Source organism: Primulina huaijiensis, chromosome 18 (genome assembly GCF_012295235.1).
Source record: "Primulina huaijiensis isolate GDHJ02 chromosome 18, ASM1229523v2, whole genome shotgun sequence".
Classification (NCBI taxonomy): domain Eukaryota; kingdom Viridiplantae; phylum Streptophyta; class Magnoliopsida; order Lamiales; family Gesneriaceae; genus Primulina; species Primulina huaijiensis.
Window position 1 is genome coordinate 2,124,946 of NC_133323.1, and position 20,538 is coordinate 2,145,483.

Here is a 20,538-nt window from a genome sequence, read left to right on the forward strand (position 1 = left end):
CAAAGTTCCAAAACTTAATTATAACAATTTTTTTTACAACTCCAAGAAAATGAAAATAACATTTATTTTCCAAAACCATACCAAGAATCTGGACTTAAATATCAGTCTTAACTAAAATATAATTGGAACAGTAAGTCCCTGCTTGTAGCTTATCGGACCAAATTCAAGTCTTATTTTATTTTTATATTACAATTATTAAAACGATTAAACACGGCTAATTAAATAATTTGATTATATTACTAATGAGATAATTATTTTTTTCTCAAACTAAAAACAGAGCAAATCTTTTTCCCTGGTTACCCAATTGGGCCGAATTCTTATAATTTGTTGTTTTTATGATAATAATAATAAATAAATAAATATTTTTAAAAAAGAAAAAGAAAAAGAATTTACATTATACCGTAGTCACTTAATACTCCCGTCTTCTTCCTTTCCCTCTCAAGATTTTGCTATATTTTCTGCGTACCAACAAAGCGAAGTAGTAATCTTTAATGGCGGAACCCAAAACCAAATACGATCGCCAGCTCAGGTTATACACGTCGTATTTTCTTGAATCCCATTTCCCTCCATTGTATTCATGGCGTTCATCATTACATTCGATAGCTCTGATATTGAATTGTTTTGCAGAATATGGGGTGAGAAAGGGCAAGCAGCTCTCGAGAAATCAAGCATATGTTTGTTGAACTGTGGGCCCACTGGATCGGAAACCTTGAAAAATCTAGTTCTTGGCGGGGTTGGAAGTATCACTGTTGTTGATGGTTCTAAGGTGGAGCTAGGGGATTTGGGAAATAATTTCATGGGTATGTTTTTTGTAATCTATTATAACATTTGTTATTTAATGTGTGTTGTGAGTTTCTGTCTATTGCTTATGATTCATGCTGTTGTTGATCGGGTTGATATGTGTTTAGTGGATGAATTGAGTGTTGGGAAATCCAAGGCCAAAACAGTTTGTGCATTTCTACAAGAGTTGAATGATGCTGTCAAAGCAAAATTTATCGAAGAGTACCCGGAGGCCTTAATTGACTCGAACTCGTCATTCTTTTCGCAGTTTACCTTGGTTATTGCCACCCAGGTGCGGATTTATTACTTTTCCAAGCCTGTAATTGCATACTTTGGCTTTTCTTTTAAATTTTTTACTTTTCTAGACGAATTGATTTTGTTTGAATCATAAGCGTGGCCAACATTTCTACGAGGTTCCAGTATCTGCTTCTTGTGAAGCTTCGTTACCGCAAAGGTTACTCATTTGTTCTGTATTTTAGTCTTTCGAGATGGTTAACTAAACCAAAAGGTCTCATATAAAAGTATTGTGACAGCTGGATTATATAGTTGATTCTTCCTGTCCCTAGGATTATTTGCTTCACTCGCACCTAATATTCAACCTCAATATTGATGTACAGTTCCTGCATTTGTAGTGAGAACAAACATAAGTGGCTCTTATTCTGGTCCTGCTTAAGTTAAGCTTGACAAAAACAACCACCTTCATCCAATTTTCCCTCACAGACTCATGACAGCTGTGAGGTTTGTACCCTCAGCAATAGAATACCTCTGTTTGTGTACAACAGAATTGATAGGAATGCACCACATGGGAAACTGTTCTGAGAGGGGCGAAGAAAATGTAGAAAATTATTCTGACAGGGTAATTGTTTTGAAATTTATCATCATATACCCAAGGTTTGTCTGCTCTGCTCTTAATTTTCAGGATCTTACAGTTATAATATGGAACTTGCTGTCAATGTACAATTATCATTTTAATACTGACTTTTTTTAGATGATCTTAATAGTTAAATACTGACTTTTGTGCTGGACCAGTATTGGTTTTTTAAGCCTTTTAGTTCCTGATTTCGTTGGTTTAGGTTTCAAACAGATATGACATCCCTTTGATCTACCCATACTTGATGCTCGCTATCATTTATGATAAGATAGATCTGAAGTTACTATTTTTAGAGTAATTGCTACACTTCAATTTATGTTGCTGAGCCTCTGCGAGATTGGAGTTTTAGAGATGAGTATTATGAGTGGTTATCGGCTGCTTGAGCTAATTTGATGGCAAACTTGTTGACTTTTCAACCTTTGTAATACTTCAATCAATTAGTTGATACCTGGTAATTAAGTAATTTCTTTCATATGTATATTCTGTTGGAGTTGAGGATTTTTTTTCTTATTTGTTAAGCGTGGAACGAATATTATTGGAAAACCACACAAAAGCGAAGTGTTATTTTTTTTATATCAGAAACTATCATTTTATTATAATTTAAGTGTTATTATTCAGCGTCATTGTTTGTTAAATGTGATTTCTATCAGTTCGGTGTTATCACCTTATGAAAAGAAAGTATGTTCCCCATCTTTACAAACTTTTTCTCTCTTGTATGTGAATTTGCGAACCCATGTACCATAAGCAGTAATCAATTTTTTAGTTCGCCAACGTTTTTTAGTCTTTTACATGCCTCTCTTTCTTCTTTAGCTTGTTGAAAATTCAATGGTGAAACTGGATCGAATCTGTCGTGATGCAAATGTCATGTTGATATTTGCCCGCTCTTATGGCCTTTCTGGTTTTGTCCGGATCAGTGTAAAGGTAACTCTTAAAGCCAAATTTTTCTTGATAGTTTGCTAGCAGTATTTTAGCATGGGGATTGCTCCCACTAAAGGACAATTGTTTTCAAATGCAAAAGAACATTTGTATGTTTTTAAACATGAATAAAAAATTTCTGTGGTTAATTTCTGAAACTTCAGTGACCAAAAATTGTCCAAGAAACTATTTACTAAGCATAACTGTTATGAAGGCATGTATGGTAATCTTACTCCCCTTCTTTAGGAACATGCAGTGATTGAATCAAAGCCTGACCATTTTCTGGATGATCTTCGACTAAATAACCCATGGCTAGAGCTCAAAAGGTTTGATTTTATTTCTTATTTTTAACTGATGTACAAATTTTGCTGTCTTAGACACGGTTCTCACATCTGTGAGTCTTCATCACAACATATGTCTAAGTAATGGCAATTGAGTATTTAGCACTGACAGCTTTGCAGAAAGCATTGAGTTGGATACAGTGGATCCCGTTTTTCACAAACACACTCCATATGTTATCATTCTTATTAAGATGGCAGAGGAGTGGGCCAAAACTCATGATGGAAACCTGCCATCAACAAGAGAAGAGAAAACAAAATTTAAGGTGCGTGAATTGTTTTGTACCTCGGAAATCTAATGTTGGCTACATTTTTTTGTTTCTTTGTTCTCTGAGGTTGTGTGGTTGGTGTTGGATCAATGTATTAGGATTTAATCAAGTCCAAGATGATTGCAACTGATGAGGACAATTATAAAGAAGCCATCGAAGCATCATTTAAAGTCTTTGCTCCTCAAGGAATTAGTAAGTTAATGTGTTACTCAAACTATTATCTGTGGTAGTTGCAATTCATTGATTGATGTTTTATTAAAACCATCAGAAAATCTTCATGGAAAGTGTGCAGACAAAAATTGGCTTCTTGAAAATATTTGATTCTCCACTGCAGGAGCATAGTTTTTAAATCTTAGCCAATGCTGCGAATGTTGTTAAGTTCTGCTTCGTCTATTGAACTCCAAAGCAATAAAGTTTTCTGCTGTCGATTATTTAACATGTCATTCAGATCAAGCTGCAAGGTGGGATTAAACCGGTTTATGTAAATGAAGTTGTGCATGTTTAGTAGCTAAGCTTGTGTGTGGGTGAGTCTGTTGGTTACCGACGATGGTGATTTTTAAAACTGTTCTCATTTTCTTCTACTTGAAATAATGTTATACTCTCACCATACGCGGAGAAACATTTCTCGAGACTCTTTTTTGTCTCTTTAGGTTCGAGCGTGCAGCAAATAATTAATGATACCTGTGCTGATGTTAATTCCAACTCATCAGATTTTTGGGTGTTGGTTGCTGCTCTAAAGGTAACCATGGATTTCCTCGTGTATTATGTGTGTCAATGGGGAGCTTCTCACTTAAGCTTGTAATATTTGTGCCAACATAACTAAATTTAGTGGTTGGTGAAACTTTAAATTCCGTAGGTTTTAAAAGGATTTTTTTAAGCGTTATTATATTTCAGTGTTTCTGCCCATTTGTTGCAAAGTTTCAATTAATGTGGCAAGTTTCTGCACAGTTTGCTGAAATAAAGAACTGGCCGTGTTGTAGTTGACATATCGAATTTCCCACCCACTGGATATATGTGTGAGAATATTAAGTTCTCTGTTAGTACACCTCAAGTGAATTTCCCACAAGGAATATTTATATCTTCTAATATGGTTTTTGACATCATATTTGCATTTGTTTTCTCATGTTTCAAGGAATTTATAGCTAACGAAGGTGGTGGAGAGGCTCCTTTGGAGGGATCAATCCCAGATATGACATCTTCAACCGAGTGAGTTCTCCTAGGCATATTACTTTTCGTGTTTTGACTACACCTTATGATGCATCTGGTTAGTTCATCAGTTTTTTTGTTCCAGGTTGTATATTAACCTGCAAAGGATCTACCAGGCCAAGGCTGAGGCTGATTTTCTCGTTGTGGAGCAGCATGTGAGAAAAATATTAAAGAAGATAGGTAGAGATACAGATAGCATCTCAAAGGCAACCATAAAAAGCTTTTGCAAAAATGCACGAAAGTTGAAGGTTTATGTTCTTAAAATTTTTTCTTCTGTTCTCTTTTCCAGAGCTATCGAAATGTTAATTATATAGCTGGTATTTCTTTTTTACACGGACTGTTATTGTGTTTAACTATGTCAATACTTCAACCGTTTTTAGATTTTTAAGAAAAATTGCTGTACTTTTATGTTTGATTCATTCTTGTACAGTTATTGATTCTGTAGGTTTCCCTGATAATGAGCATCCTTTTATTGTTCTTATTTCAAAATACTTAGGTTTGCAGATATCGCCCCATCGAGGATGAGTTCAATTCTCCAGCTCAGGTTGAATTACAGAAGTATTTAACAGATGAAGACTACAGGTAACTTTTTATTCTATAAACATTCCATTGGATGTCATGATGTATCACTTCGGGTTTTCACTATAGGAGAAAATACAAGGTTTGACTTAATCAACAAAAGGATGATTACAACCTGAAAGGATAATCGCTGGTTTCTTCGTTATGTTACAAGACACGCCAAGGATAATATTGATGCTGCTAATTTCTTCCAACTTGCTACCTATATCAAGCTAAAGTTCAAATTTATTGCTTTGTACACCGATGCTTGTGTTTAGATGAGTTTGAAATAGAAATCAAATCCTAGACTGTCTCCTACCATAATAATCAAGCAATTTTTACTCTCTTAGCAGTTCAGCTTCACAACTTAAAAAAGATTGTTATGTGTTATTCCTTAATGTGCTTAAATATCTTGCCTTTCACGTCATTAGCCAGCTTATTGCAATACAGCAATTGATTTCCGCCGGTTAATTTATTGAATGACGCAGCATTGCCGTGGTATTTTATATTCTTCTACGAACCGTGGATCGCTTCGCTGCAAATAACAAAACTTTTCCAGGGCAATATGATGGGTAAAAACTTGAGACTGTAATTGATCATAAAGTGTTCCTTTTCGAAACTGATGCCTTGTGCCTGCATAATTGTGATAATTATTCTGCAGTGAGATGGATGAGGAGATATCAAGATTGAAAACAACAGCTGTTGCCCTAGTTAGCGACTTGGGTTGCAATGGATCGAACTTAACAGAAGACCTTATTAATGAGATGTGCCGGTATGGTGCTGCAGAGCTTCATGCTGTAGCTGCCTTTATTGGTGGAATTGCTTCACAGGAGGTGATTAAGGTTGGTGCAGACCTCGTTAAAATTTCTCGGTTTTTTCCTAATAAGAACGATTATGTTTCTGTACAAGCATTAAACAATAAATCTGCTCTCCTATGCAGCTCATTACTAGGCAATTTGTTCCAATGAATGGAACATTCATCTTTAATGGGGTCGACCATAAGTCACAGCTGTTGTTACTTTAAGCTTCGTACAAGGAACAGGTATTTGATATATATTTCTTTTCTTAAAATCTGAGGAATTTGTATCATAAAGAGACCATGTATGAACTGGAACAGCACCACGCTTTTCTTCCTTTTTTTTCCCCGGCAGGTAGGTGGTAATTCTTTCAGGTACGAGAGGAGATTGTATGAACTGGTATGAGAATCATCTGGGGACGTATTTATTGCTTCTTGATATCAGTTTTTAAGGAGATCTAAAATCTTTATTTCGATAATTGTTAAAGAAGATGGAATGTTTTTCATTTTTCACAAAAATGAAAATGAAATGTTGATTGAACATATTAACACCAGCGAATAGTTTAAACTATGTATCCACCAATATTGTATGGCTGCTGCTTTTTCCTGAACCCACGGCTCTCACTCTTTGATGCGCAGTGAGTATACATTTAGATCAACACAATAACTTGTAAATCGCGCAAATAAATCACACTAACCAAGTCTTGTGCGAAAATTTGCTCGAGAAGATGATGGTAGAAGAATCAAATCTGACCCAACTGTTTCCTTTTGAAGGTGCTTGTGGTGGTCATGTCAAAAAGACACTCAGATTCCCTTCCACGTTTGGGTACATATCAAATACATGCTCAAGTCTAACTGCCGTTTACTTTTAAATATAAAATTTGTTAACTTATATATGATACGAGCTTGCGACCCGAATTCACGAGTAGGATGGCGACCACGTTCATGAAACCAAAAACTTGAGTTAGCTTGTGAAATTCTGAGCCACCTCGTGAGAGGGGGTTGCCAGCTAGCTCGTGTTTAGAGCTCAACTTCTTACATCTACTAAACCACTAGGATCTGAAAACAAATGGATAAGGCTCACCATTTTCCAATCCTTCTGTGAAGTGGAATAACCACCAATCAACCAATAGAGAGCCCTTTCCAGAACGGGAACGAAAAATAAAAGAGGGGATAAATCAAATATATGTGAGTAACACCATTAGCTTGCTTTACATGACATCTTGTGCATCTATTCCGTGTCAGATACGGCACTGACTTTGTTGGTAGATTGTACACGCTGAATTCTCCAAAATCTCTTTTACCACTGGCAAAAAAGTAATGTAACATCAGATCGTGCTAACACAACTAATAAAACTAGCCATTATCAAGATGCAACAGTTAACTGTCTTCATCAGAATCGCAAGTCGAAAGCTGTTGCATGGTTTGTCTCAGCAAAAGTAACTTTGGTGGTATAAAATCTGAAGCACAAACTAGTGCTTAACATGTCTAAACAATACTGTGTAGTTATAACCCCATTTAAGGACGCACATAGTAGCAAAGAACCAAAGTAATCACACTAAGTAGAAACAACTCGACTATGGATAGTTGTTGGAAAATGGGCCGTTAAAATAGTTGGGCTCAAATGCTCACAGCCCAACATACACGACGCTTCTCTAATTACTACATTGGGCCTGAGCCTAATGACCATATATGCCTCGTTAAAAATAGAAAGTGAAATATTCATTCAGAGTTTTAGTTAGGATTAAAAGATTTAAATTTGAAGAGGTATTTGAATGAAAGATTTGAAATGACTTCACATTATGATGAATTTGAAATCTACTATAATTTTAAAAAATTTATTATCTGATATTTGAAATTAATTGTCAAGTGGATATGGTCAAACAAACAAATGAAATTGTTAGTATAAATTTGAAATTCTTAGCTACAAATCCATCAATCTGAAGTTTTTGCTTGCTCATAAGATCAAACATTCAAATTCATCAATGAATTTGATATTAATTCTATTAAAAAATTTATTCTTTTGAGTCCAATTTGCATGTGTTCAATGAAATTGAAATTTATGTTCGAAAATAACAATATAATTATGTTCAATTTGATTCTGTTCATTTGCACCATCATACCACACATAAAATTTAGGAGTACAAAACGATAATTAGACATAATGTGCATACAATATAGCACTTGGGAAAAAATTAAATTGAACAATTGATGTTATAGGTGCCCACAGCGGGTGGCCAGAAAATTTTCTAAGAGTCTGTCGTACAAGTGTTTGCTATATATCTTGCTTTATCACATGATTCTAGGGTGGGTTCATCGTCCACCAAAATTGGGTATGCCACCAACTTCAATCACATGATTCTTGAATATCACTGATCTCGCTGATATTTGACCCACCATCATTAATATAAGATCTAAATTTATGTGACATCTCATATATAAATCTTTTGGTAACACTTAACTCATTTATGTATATCTCAGTATAATATTCAAAATGGAAATAAATTTTTAAAAAAATTGTCTAACCTATGGCTTGTAAAAAGGGTTGGCCCAAATCTTAATACAGCATGGCACCCCATTTGGAGTTTGTGGCGTAGGACTCCGAGGAAGAATTAAGAAAGTGGTCACTTCTTATTCTTGTTATTAATTTAATCTTACTTTTGAATTTAGAGTAGGTCTCTTGTGAGACGATCTTACAAATCTTTATCTATGAGACGGGTCAACCCTATCGATATTTACAATAAAAAGTAATACTTTTTCATGGATGACCCAAATAAGAGATATCTGTCTCACAAAATATGACCCATAAGACCGTCTCACACAAATTTTTACCTTGAATTTATCGATGGCATAAATCATTTTGAGATTTGTTTCATAATATTAAATTATGTAATTTTTTGTGTTATATAAGGTATTTTATATTTGACTATCATTTTAAGCTACATTTTGAGTTATTTTGGTGGATTTGAAATACGTCTCACTTGGAGTCATTTGAAATATTTATTCCAAATTGTTTCATATATATATAAAATAAGGTTACAAACAAAATTTAGACAAATTATATAACAGTTCAATTGTTAAATGATAAAACTAATAAAACGAAAACAGTTTATAATATTGATTTTTCGAATAAATGTTTATTTTAAATAATTAATATAAAAAATATATTCAAATGTAGATTAATGTTATTAAAATTTTAAAATAAATAGTATTTAATATTGAATTTACGTTTATATATAAATATTTGTCTAAACTTTTTTCTATTACATTCGTGTTTAAATCTAAAAATCACTAGATTACATTGGAAAATATAATTTTGTTGCTTTTTTTGGGAGGGTTTTNAAATAAGGTTACAAACAAAATTTAGACAAATTATATAACAGTTCAATTGTTAAATGATAAAAATAATAAAATGAAAACAGTTTATAATATTGAGTTTTCCGATAAATGTTTATTTTAAATAATTAATATAAAAAATATATTCAAATGTAGATTAATGTTATTAAAATTTTAAAATAAATAGTATTTAATATTGAATTTACGTTTATATATAAATATTTGTCTAAACTTTTTTCTATTACATTCGTGTTTAAATCTAAAAATCACTAGATTACATTGGAAAATATAATTTTGTTGCTTTTTTTGGGAGGGTTTTCTATATAATATTAGATAGACTTGTTTTTTTATAATTTTCCCTAAAAGAGCTATATTATTATATTTATTATTACTGTACTATATTTAATATTTATTAAAAATAATAGTAATATATTCTTGCCGTGACTCGACAAATACTAGAGCTGGGAAAATTTTAAAAGAAAAACAAATATTATAAAATAAAATAAAAAGAACAGTTATTTTTTCCCAGACAGATGTCGGCAATGACTATGATGGTGGTAGAAACGAAGAGTGACATTTATGGCATCTTCCTATCTCATCGTATAAATTAAAATATATACGCTAATTTTTTTTTAAAATTTCAATATTTTAAATTTTATAATTATAATAATTCATGTATAATGTGTCAATCGAACTCTTAACAGAAACAATTATTGCATCCAATAATTTTCACTCCAATAGTTACATTTTTTTAAANTATGAGACGGGTCAACCCTATCGATATTTACAATAAAAAGTAATACTTTTTCATGGATGACCCAAATAAGAGATATCTGTCTCACAAAATATGACCCATAAGACCGTCTCACACAAATTTTTACCTTGAATTTATCGATGGCATAAATCATTTTGAGATTTGTTTCATAATATTAAATTATGTAATTTTTTGTGTTATATAAGGTATTTTATATTTGACTATCATTTTAAGCTACATTTTGAGTTATTTTGGTGGATTTGAAATACGTCTCACTTGGAGTCATTTGAAATATTTATTCCAAATTGTTTCATATATATATAAAATAAGGTTACAAACAAAATTTAGACAAATTATATAACAGTTCAATTGTTAAATGATAAAACTAATAAAACGAAAACAGTTTATAATATTGATTTTTCGAATAAATGTTTATTTTAAATAATTAATATAAAAAATATATTCAAATGTAGATTAATGTTATTAAAATTTTAAAATAAATAGTACTTAATATCGAATTTACGTTTATATATAAATATTTGTCTAAACTTTTTTTATATTACATTCGTGTTTAAATCTAAAAATCACTTTATTACATTGGAAAATATAATTTTGTTGCTTTTTTTGGGAGGGTTTTCTATATAATATTAGATAGACTTGTTTTTTTATAATTTTCCCTAAAAGAGCTATATTATTATATTTATTATTACTGTACTATATTTAATATTTATTAAAAATAATAGTAATATATTCTTGCCGTGACTCGACAAATACTAGAGCTGGGAAAATTTTAAAAGAAAAACAAATATTATAAAATAAAATAAAAAGAACAGTTATTTTTTCCCAGACAGATGTCGGCAATGACTATGATGGTAGTAGAAACGAAGAGTGACATTTATGGCATCTTCCTATCTCATCGTATAAATTAAAATATATACGCTAATTTTTTTTTAAAATTTCAATATTTTAAATTTTATAATTATAATAATTCATGTATAATGTGTCAATCGAACTCTTAACAGAAACAATTATTGCATCCAATAATTTTCACTCCAATAGTTACATTTTTTTAAAACTCATAATAACCGAACACCTGGTTTGACGTTAATATAAATTGTAGAATCGAACGTTAATTGATTTACCAAATGTTATAACTAATCATTACTGTGAAGTTTCAATCTCTTAAATTGTACACTATATAATAGTCTAAGCGCACCACTTGCAGTCGACTCTCTTAATATGACCAGTTATTGTATCCTAACAAGTAACAACATGCATACTCATTTCGTTTTATTTAATTAAATGGTTTGTAAAACTCGATTATTCCTTTTGATTTTAGGAATTTCACTTTTACTTCTAATGTATAGTTCTTATCCATCTCATTTTTTACTGAAAAGCGACTTAAAATGTTGATACAGTGAACATTTTTTAATAAATTTTTATTTATATAAATTGTCAAATTTTAGTTTAACTTTAATATTTTTTTAATTTTAAATCATTTATGATCAGAATAATGATGTGATACTAAATATTATTGACATAATAATTATATATTATTAATGTGACATCGAATATTATTTAACTATTTTTATTACCTAAAATAACGCTAAATAAACAATAAAGTAATAATTGTATTAATATATCATTTTTTTAAAAATTTTCTATATACACGTTATGCGGTATGGTGCCATCAGTTTCACTCTGGTAGGGTCGTTCAGAGTCAAATGACGAGAATGTCCTCCATCAGAATAATGCACGTTTCAAAGGTTACTTCTGAGATGGGACCCGTTTTTGTCAGTCTACATGTGAGAGAACAAACCCATATAAAGCTGCCACGTGTTCTTGAGGATTGTATCACGTGCATGTACCCCAACTCGTGGCCGCCTTTGCGGGCGCAATCACGTGTCGTTTTCACTGCTGTTTATAATAATTTATTCTTTAAAAATTTAAAGTTTAAAACATATAAATGATTTATATATGCACATACTGTATTTTACGTAAAATGTAAATGGATATTAATGATATACATATAATTTTTAAGAATTGAAATATTAAAATTTAATATTTTTATATGAAATAGTATTGAATATTTATAAGTTTTGATGATGTGTCAAGTCTTGGAAAATTGCGAAACAAAATTCAACAAACATAAAGTTCGACAACTCATATTTCAAAAAGATCAATTGCACACATTCCAGAAGACCCATCACGCATATTTCAAAAGATCAAAAAGACAGTCTTTATTGAATTACTATAATATCTCTACCGCTCACTGAATCGTGTTATCAGTCATATTGTCTCTGATTTGTTTCATTAACTGGTGAAAACATATTATCAATAAATCCGAGTTTAAAAAAATGTTTAGGATATATAAAACAAAAAAATTTTGGTCATTGAATGTCTGTGTTACATGCATTTATTACTTCATACTATTTTTGAAAAAAGACGAATGACATGTGATCTTGTACTATTTCGGTCTCAGCAAACCTCTGGACATTATCAACGATCTGTTATCTACTCTATCAGATATTCAAACATTTGCTAAAAAACCTTACAAGCACATGCATAAAAGATATATCCGATCTATTTCGTGTGAGTTTTGTAACCGACATAAAGATTAAAGAGTCATTTTGTTCACAATTTTTCTAAGTTGTGAAATTTTTCAGTAGGTACAATTGAACTCCTTCTGTATTGATTATTTTTCAGTTGTCTATGGAAGCCAAAAGATCGAGATCTGATTTCGACTGCTAATACCAGTTGAGATTATCGTTATTCAAAATAAAAAAGAAAAATTTATGAGGTGTTTATTCACTTTCTTTAAACATATCCACCACGAAAAACATTTATTCCAATACAGAAACTTTTTACCATAAAACATGTGTTTTTTAAGATGTAAAAATATGTGCGTGACTCGGATTTTTAAAAATCAATCAATAGCTTGAACGAGCAAGAATCCTTTGCCTAAAAATAATAATAGTGAGTAATAAAAACGATTTTCACAACTTATTGCTTCAACTTTTGCTTAGAACAACACTAAAAAATGTTATTTCTAGTTCTTTAAAAATAAGTTATTTTTGGAATAAATTCCTTCTTCCAAGTGTTTTTCTATCTTACATAGTCGATTATGGTAGCGTTTACAAATGTTTAAAAAAATATTATTATTTCCTTTTACAAATTTGAAAAAAATTATATAAAAAAGTCCATAACCATTTTTTAAGCATTTTCAAACATTACCTTAATCTATCCTGTAATCTTTTTTTTATCCTTATAATACGTCGATATATATAATTTTTAAAAATTTATATGTATCGAAGAATTTCATTGTGTTGTTCCTCCCATCGCGAAAACACATGAATATATTTAGACATTCTACTAGTTCAATGTTTGATCTATATTTGAGATCGATGTTGATATAACATGCATTCCGATAGTTTATATTTCAACTTAAATATATAAATCATAGTTGTAGCACATTTACATTAAAAATTTTCTTTTTAATAAACAAACAATTTCACAGATCTCATGTTTAATATATTTTAAAAAATTACCCAATTTAAATTGGGAAAAACCCAACCCTACTTGCTTATTAAATCTTAATTTCTATATCATTACAATTTTTTGTTGAAAAATGACTCTATTGATATTTCATATTACATTATGTTAGCATAAAGTAGTAATTTGTACTTAATTATTACATGGCATTTATTTAACTATTGTATCATAAAAAACTTGCTCATAAGAAGAGAATGTTTCTCAATGAAATGTGATTAATTTTTCTATCAGGTAGCATTTGTTTAACATTGATTTCAAATATGCGCGATCAAAATTACTGCAGAATCGATCGCTTGTCGTTTTACTAAAATCTATAGCTGATGATAACGGTGTAATTCAAATCTTTTGAATCGTACAACATATCAAATTAAACATCACGTTTCGATTGTTCTACTCAACAGAGATAATTATTGCATCTAACGATTACATATAATATTAAATTTGCTAATGTATTTATATAAAATAAATATTATTAAATGTAACAGGCTAGCTAGAAAATCATGTTAGGTGAACCCCCAAATGCTAGAGTATTAATTCTAACAGGTTCCAAATTTCCATTAGGTCAACCCCCAAATGGTAGACTAATGTATCCAATAATGACAATATAATTCCCAAGTGTAAAACAAAACGTTGACATCAATTGGATTAAATTAAAATTGGTACATCACAAACAAATATATATAATTCTCCCACCAATACAGAAGTAAAAATAAAAATCACATTTATAGCTAAACCATATCCTCTCAAGTCTCAAACAAAATTGAATGGGCAACACAACTCACGGGAAAATTGTTTTTTTGGTCTTTTATTTTTCGTCTACGTGCAGTGTTAGTTCTCAATATTGTCCGATTTTAGTTTTAGAATGTTAAATTTTTTTGTTTGGTGATTTAAGTTCTTTTTCTAATGTGATGCGATGTAACGTTGATGTATGTAATGTCATATTAACAATCACGAAGAAAAAATAATTAAAATTGTAAAAAATCGAAAAATACTGACTAAAATTGAAATTTTATTACATATGTCGTAGATGACAAAAATCGCAAAAAATAAAAATAAATGACAAAAAAAAAACAATTTTTCCTAACATTAATAACTAACAATTAGAAGAAATTGTATTATATATACAATTTAAATTTCTGGTGAATGAAAATGATTTTTTTATTTCTTCAGTTGATTTTGTAATTACATGTAAAATTAATACATAATATACTTTGAAAATATTAAATACGAGAACTAGCTTTGAATAATTTTTTAACATCTTGGTATTTTCATGGATGTATATTATATTTGTGCTGCAGTTTTCAGTTCAGAACGTAAAAAAAAAAATCTTTGAAATTTTTCGAGATCAAAGTCCGAAAAAGAGGAAGTTGGTGAAAAATCCTTAATAAAAATATTTCTTTGGGTTCACTCACTACCCACAAAATTGTGGTACTACGTCATATAAAATGTGATTCACTTCATGTGGAAATGTGGTATACTTCATGTGAAAATGTGATACTAAAAAAATATATAGGGACTCAACACAAAAAAAATAGACCGCCAATTTCCCTTCCGAAAAACTCTGGATTGATTGATGCCCTCCATGGCATGAGGGAGTTAACTGTCAGCCGACAGACTGCGGAAAAGGACAGAATGATAAATTCAGCATAAGACTGTGGATTCTGTTAATATATCTTCCCTGCAAAGAGTTCTGCACTCTCCACACATATACAGACAGAGAGAGGCAAGGAATAAAGTGCAAGGAACAGAAGAAGGATGCAGCTTTTTTTTTTTGCCTCTAAAAACAAAATCTTTTTGATATTTCTTGACCGAGAATAACATCAAAATTCTGGGAATTTGAAGTTTCTAGCTTCTGGAAAACTCATTTCTCATGTGGGAATATCTTGGAGAATTCTGTGCTTAGATAGGTATTTAGAAACGCACATGAAGAATAGAGGGGGAGAGCAGGTTTCGAGAAGTGTCGTGTCTAAGAAATGGACGTTTTTTCTTTGTATTGGGTGTTTCTTTGCAGGAATGTTGTTTACCAATAGGTGAAAAAGATTTCTGCTTTTGTTTCTTTTGAATTTGTATTGGTTTGTTTTTCTTTGATTCATTTACCTATTCATTTTTGGTATACTCGATTGTTTTAACAATTTTTTTTCCTTTTCCAGTGGTTTCTAAAACTGGGCATTTTGTTTGTTTACATAAACATTGATGATTTCAGAAAATCGAACCTTTTTTCCGGCTGAGATCCAAATTCTCGTGTTTTTCAGATTTATGAGTGAATTTGGTATGTTTTCCTCTCTTCAGTGGTAAATGCTAGCCTGCAGTTTTTCTTTCTAAAAAAGGTGATGTATATAATTTTTCTAGATTATGAATTTACGAGTCATATCCTTCAGAATACTCTGACTTCTGTTGCAAATCTAAATCTTGAATATTGGTGATTCATGTTTCTTGAAGAAGTTTTTTAATTTGGATTTCCTCTATCTGGCTCTTCTATGGAAGCTGCTTAAATTTGGTTAATTGCTGGTGATGGAGAAGTAGATCTTAATTAAATTTCCGAATATTATATAAATTAAACTTGGAGCTTGAAAATATTAATCATAATATTTGGTTGCAGGATATTGACCGAGCCCGAATCAGAAGGCTTAGGAAGAACAACTGCATCAGAAGCTGAAAAAATGAAATTAGTGTCTGAAGGCTGTGACCCAAAATTTGTGAGGGACTCGATTCCTTTGCAGCCAAAAGATATCAAGAGGGAACCGAAGGAAATCTTTTGGGACGTTACAAAGAATCAACATGCTATAAAGTGAGCTAGTGTCTTTTTTTTTTAGCCAAAAAAAAAATAAAAATCTCCGGTGTAATTTTATTTTGGAATTGATGAAAAGATGCTGTATTCTTGAAATAGTACGTTGGACCAGACCATTTCGAATCTGGAGATGGAGTTAGCTGCGGCGAAGGAAGCACAGGAGTCGATCTTGAGTGGCTCCCCTGTATCTGAAACTGCAGCACAGACTGTTTCTTCTGGCAAACGGAAGTATTTCATAGTTATTGGAATAAATACTGCATTTAGCAGTCGAAAAAGGAGAGATTCAGTTCGTTCTACATGGATGCGGCAAGGTTCAGTCTTGGATCGATTAATCCTATATAACAAATTCTATCTTCCTCTGTAACGCATCCACAATCATCACCCCTTTAACTATAAAATATACATTAAGATGAATATGAAATATTTCCTACTCATGAAAAAAACAGGTGAAAAAGGAAGCAAGTTGGAGTCGGAGAAAGGGATCGTTGTTCGCTTTGTCATCGGTCACAGGTGGGACTCACATTCTTCTCAAGCAAGCTTATATTCTAGTTTTACGTCATGCTGTCACATATGATTCCTGACATAAAATATTCTATTGGCCAGTGCAACAATAGGGGGTATATTGGATCGAGCCATTGAAGCAGAAGACAAGAAGCATGGAGACATCTTGAGACTGGTAATATATTATATTTCATTAGTTTGTATAATTTTCGTTAGCAAGAGGCAACAACTACAAGTATGTTATTTACTTGTGATCAGGACCATGTCGAGGGTTATCTGGAGTTGTCTGCTAAGACAAAGGCTTATTTTGCAACCGCTTTTGCTTTATGGGATGCCGAGTACTACGTCAAAGTTGACGACGATGTCCATGTTAACATAGGTAAAAATAACTTCCTCCGTTTATTTTGTTTATTCTTTTTGCTTATCATAATCATCGAAAAACGAACAATTATAACATAAATTGTTTAAAATCAACGTTTCGGTGAGGAAATGATGGAAATATTACCATCTAAAAACTAAGCCTTATTCAGGGGTGGAGACAACCGGGTTAACATTTCTCTTATTAGTTCAAATTTGACAGATTAGATCTCTAGAATCATTTCTGAGTTCTTTATTATCTTGTTTTCCTGCAGCAACTCTCGGGGGAATATTAGCAAGACACCGGAAAAAACCGAGGGCGTACATAGGATGTATGAAGTCCGGTCCCGTCCTTGCTCAGAGGTATGCTAAACCTCCCAAACTTTCCCATTCAATCAACTTAGCTTTTCATCAAGGTGTTTTTTTCTCGAATAACATGGCGCAGGGGGGTAAGATACCATGAACCCGAATACTGGAAATTCGGGGAAACGGGCAACAAGTATTTTCGTCATGCTACGGGACAATTATATGCCATTTCAAAAGATTTGGCTTATTACATTTCGGTAAACCAGTTAAGTTCCATTTTTTTCCTGAAACTAAGATTTGAGTAACAGGTGGTGTATCTAAATCTTGGTAAAGCATGTGATTAAATGCTCCAATTATTGCAGGCATGTTTTGCACAAGTATGCTAATGAGGATGTGTCTCTGGGATCTTGGTTCATTGGACTTGACGTTCAACATATCGATGATCGAAGACTTTGTTGCGGAACCACACCCGGTAAAGATCTTATTAGTAAACTATCCACATGAGCAGATATTCTGATTTTCCTTGATTATAAGAGTTATTAGGCCTTGCCTCAGCAATGGTTTCGTGCAACTATTGCTTTACGAATATTGCTTGAAGGGACAATGTTTTTAAAAAAATTAACACTTATGCACTTGGTATTGACTCCAACACAAAACCTGAGAAACCAGCAACTCTAGCAGTGGTCTCATGAGTGCATGTCCTCAGTTGCCCGAAAAATCTAATCTACAGTCATATAAATACTTCGATACTATTTTTCGAGATGTCCATGTTCTTTTCCGACCTTGAGTGTCTCTGCAGATTGTGAATGGAAAGCACAGTCCGGAAACCTGTGTGCTGCCTCATTCGATTGGAGCTGCAGCGGGATATGTAGATCAGTCGATAGAATAAGGGATGTCCACAGAAGGTGTGGAGAAGGAGAGGATGCTATTTGGAAAGCTGCCTTCTGATTCTGCTGATCAGCAGCAATTCCCAACTCAGCAATAACAATGTTAGATCGAATGGTGGATGCTACTTTTTCCAGTTTTCTTGTACACGAGTATACAGAGACGTAAACTCGAAAGAGTCGTCTTCTAATGCTTCTCCATTTTAATAGAGAAGTTCGTTCCAACGGCAAATACCATCTAGCTAGGACACAGTCGATCGGTTCATGTCACGAGGTCGATCCTTTTTATTTTTCGGGTGCAAAATTGTAAGTTAAAGTTGAGTGATTATGAGAAGTTGTTTACATATTTTTGTGATGTCTGGTCTTGTTCTCGTCATTAGCAACCGTGGTCGCAAAGACGCGACCCTGCTGTATGTCAAGTGCAAGAATATATGTATATAGGTTTGAGTCTATAATTATAATGTTTCAAGGATTCTTTTTCCTATGGTTCTTTTGTTATTGTTAATACTTGTGATAGGCATATGAAAGTTTATGAATTGTGATTACTAACAAACTCGTCAAGTGTAACAAGTTAACGAGTCGGATAAGATGGCTTGATTCATCTTTTCTAAACTAGGGGAAAAAATGAAAATTGCTTATGGTTATTTCAAAAATATGAATTATTGAATAACGTCTTTTATACAATACATTAAATCACCCTTAATTCTATTTATCCCTTGTCTCTTGCCACGTGAAGGATAGGACCCGTTGTAGAAATGAATGTGGGTAAACATGGCTTAGTTTCCTTTCACTATTGATTGGTATTGGGTTAGTCTATGGTATACGTGTTTATCCTCTTATTCCAAAATCATTACTCTTATTCCAAAATCATTAGATTACGTTGGTCCCTCATATTTTTTATGAAAGTTGATATATCAAGAGCTAAATTTGATTACATTATACGGAGATAAATACTTTAGGTGTAACATAGAATAATCCGTATTATATACAATTATTACAAAGTTGATAAATGGAAACTGGATTTTTTTCATAGCGGGGACACATGAAACGTTATTTAATTGTAAAGTATGTGAAGAGGAGACAAGAGATGTTGAACTAGTGTGGGTGATTGGAAGTCCTTTTCCATCACCAATCATAACATCATCGGTGGTGTCGTAAAAGAGATTACTGATCAAGTCAGTGGTAACATGGTGAGATGCCCCACTTTCAAGAAGCCATGTTAGGGTTTCGGTTGGGCATGCATAAGCATAGTTGGCCCGAGGCTGCCATGCATGGTGTTGATGGACGAGGAGTTGTTGACCGTGGTGCTTGTGGTCGAAAACCATAATTTTGATTGAGAGCAGGAAAACAATTGATCGAAACTAAGTGTGTTGGTAAGGGTGTGGTAATGGTCGTTCATTCCGTGGGTTGTAAGATTGAGGCCATGTGTTTGGTGTTTTCTCATGTGTGGAGTTGAACGGTATGGATGGACGCCAAGGTTTAATTTGTACCGCGACATTGTTGGGTTTGCGATGATGTCTCTTCGTTCAAGAGTTTCCCATGAAGTTCTTGAAAAGAAATCGTCATGATCCCGAGCATTGACTGCTTCGACAACAGACTTGTATTAATCAAGTAGGCCATCCAACACTCTTTCAACTATATCTTATTCATCGTATGGTTTTCCAAGTGTTCATCTGCAGGAGTTCTGATAAATTGCAAGAGGATTGGCTTCTGGAGAGTTGGGAATTATTATGATCAGAATTGACCGTGGAGGAGTGTTCTTGAGATGCGATGTTCGTTCTTGAAAATAATAAATAAATAAAAAACAAGAAATCAAGGTCCAGAATCGTTATTGCAAATGAATGCGACCTTTCACTATTGATCGGTATTATATACAACACAAAGATAATTACTTCTAATCAATTCAACCTAATTGATTTGCTAATTACAAGACAAGAAGCCAATGAATCTGAGTAATTACATAATCAAAGCTAATTAAATATAATATATTAGAGAAATTATTCATTTTCTTCTACACCCATAATTTAATTTGGTTCAAATTGCTAAAATAATTAAATTAAAAAATAGACGTGTTATCCTTCTTTATCAATATAGTATCGTCAATTTATTATTGTAGATCCTTCACAAGCCAGTCTTGGAATTTCCCAACAATTGCAAAATTGGAATCAAACTCATTATTATTTATGTTAATGGGTTTGCGTGCAACACTTCAGAATATCTGTTTGGACGGCGCTTAGATTTTAAAAGAAAATTGACTAGGAAATGAACGAGGATGTAATATAAAATAACTTTTAATTGGAAAAGATGATTATTTCTAATTTATTAAT

General features: G+C 32.2%; 2 protein-coding genes across 3 annotated transcripts; both read left to right on the forward strand.

The window, feature by feature from the left end:
- Positions 1–387: 387 nt before the first annotated feature.
- Positions 388–6,276, forward strand: LOC140964516 (NEDD8-activating enzyme E1 regulatory subunit AXR1). 2 transcript variants are annotated; one of them, XM_073424358.1, is made up of 15 exons: positions 388–529; positions 628–800; positions 909–1,072; positions 2,462–2,572; positions 2,813–2,892; positions 3,020–3,170; positions 3,272–3,365; positions 3,824–3,912; positions 4,306–4,379; positions 4,465–4,627; positions 4,876–4,961; positions 5,426–5,509; positions 5,599–5,779; positions 5,878–5,979; positions 6,089–6,276. In XM_073424358.1, the coding sequence occupies exons 1-14, from the start codon at positions 492–494 to the stop codon at positions 5,959–5,961; spliced, it is 1,572 nt and encodes a 523-aa protein (XP_073280459.1). In that variant the 5' UTR covers positions 388–491; the 3' UTR covers positions 5,962–5,979; positions 6,089–6,276. The 2 variants fall into 2 exon arrangements, with proteins under 2 accessions (XP_073280459.1, XP_073280458.1); XM_073424357.1 differs by having other exon boundaries at positions 5,878–6,177.
- An 8,654-nt stretch (positions 6,277–14,930) lies between these two features.
- On the forward strand, positions 14,931–18,691 carry LOC140965089 (probable beta-1,3-galactosyltransferase 2). The gene is made up of 10 exons (XM_073425140.1): positions 14,931–15,405; positions 15,975–16,163; positions 16,263–16,474; positions 16,610–16,673; positions 16,767–16,839; positions 16,923–17,043; positions 17,297–17,384; positions 17,467–17,592; positions 17,690–17,799; positions 18,127–18,691. The coding sequence occupies exons 1-10, from the start codon at positions 15,299–15,301 to the stop codon at positions 18,273–18,275; spliced, it is 1,239 nt and encodes a 412-aa protein (XP_073281241.1). The 5' UTR covers positions 14,931–15,298; the 3' UTR covers positions 18,276–18,691.
- The last annotated feature ends 1,847 nt before the right edge of the window (positions 18,692–20,538 follow it).

What these genes read in the sequence shown, in the direction of transcription:
- LOC140964516 (XM_073424358.1), top strand. Translation starts at nt 492, where the DNA reads ATGGCGGAACCCAAAACCAAATACGATCGCCAGCTCAG. An exon ending in CCATGGCTAGAGCTCAAAAG is followed by an intron (nt 2,893 to 3,019) that starts GTTTGATTTTAT and finishes TAGCACTGACAG; the next exon opens with CTTTGCAGAAAGCATTGAGT. An exon ending in TTTCCAGGGCAATATGATGG is followed by an intron (nt 5,510 to 5,598) that starts GTAAAAACTTGA and finishes ATTATTCTGCAG; the next exon opens with TGAGATGGATGAGGAGATAT.
- LOC140965089 (XM_073425140.1), top strand. Translation starts at nt 15,299, where the DNA reads ATGAAGAATAGAGGGGGAGAGCAGGTTTCGAGAAGTGTCGTGTCTAAG. An exon ending in TTCTACATGGATGCGGCAAG is followed by an intron (nt 16,475 to 16,609) that starts GTTCAGTCTTGG and finishes TGAAAAAAACAG; the next exon opens with GTGAAAAAGGAAGCAAGTTG. An exon ending in GGTCCCGTCCTTGCTCAGAG is followed by an intron (nt 17,385 to 17,466) that starts GTATGCTAAACC and finishes AACATGGCGCAG; the next exon opens with GGGGGTAAGATACCATGAAC.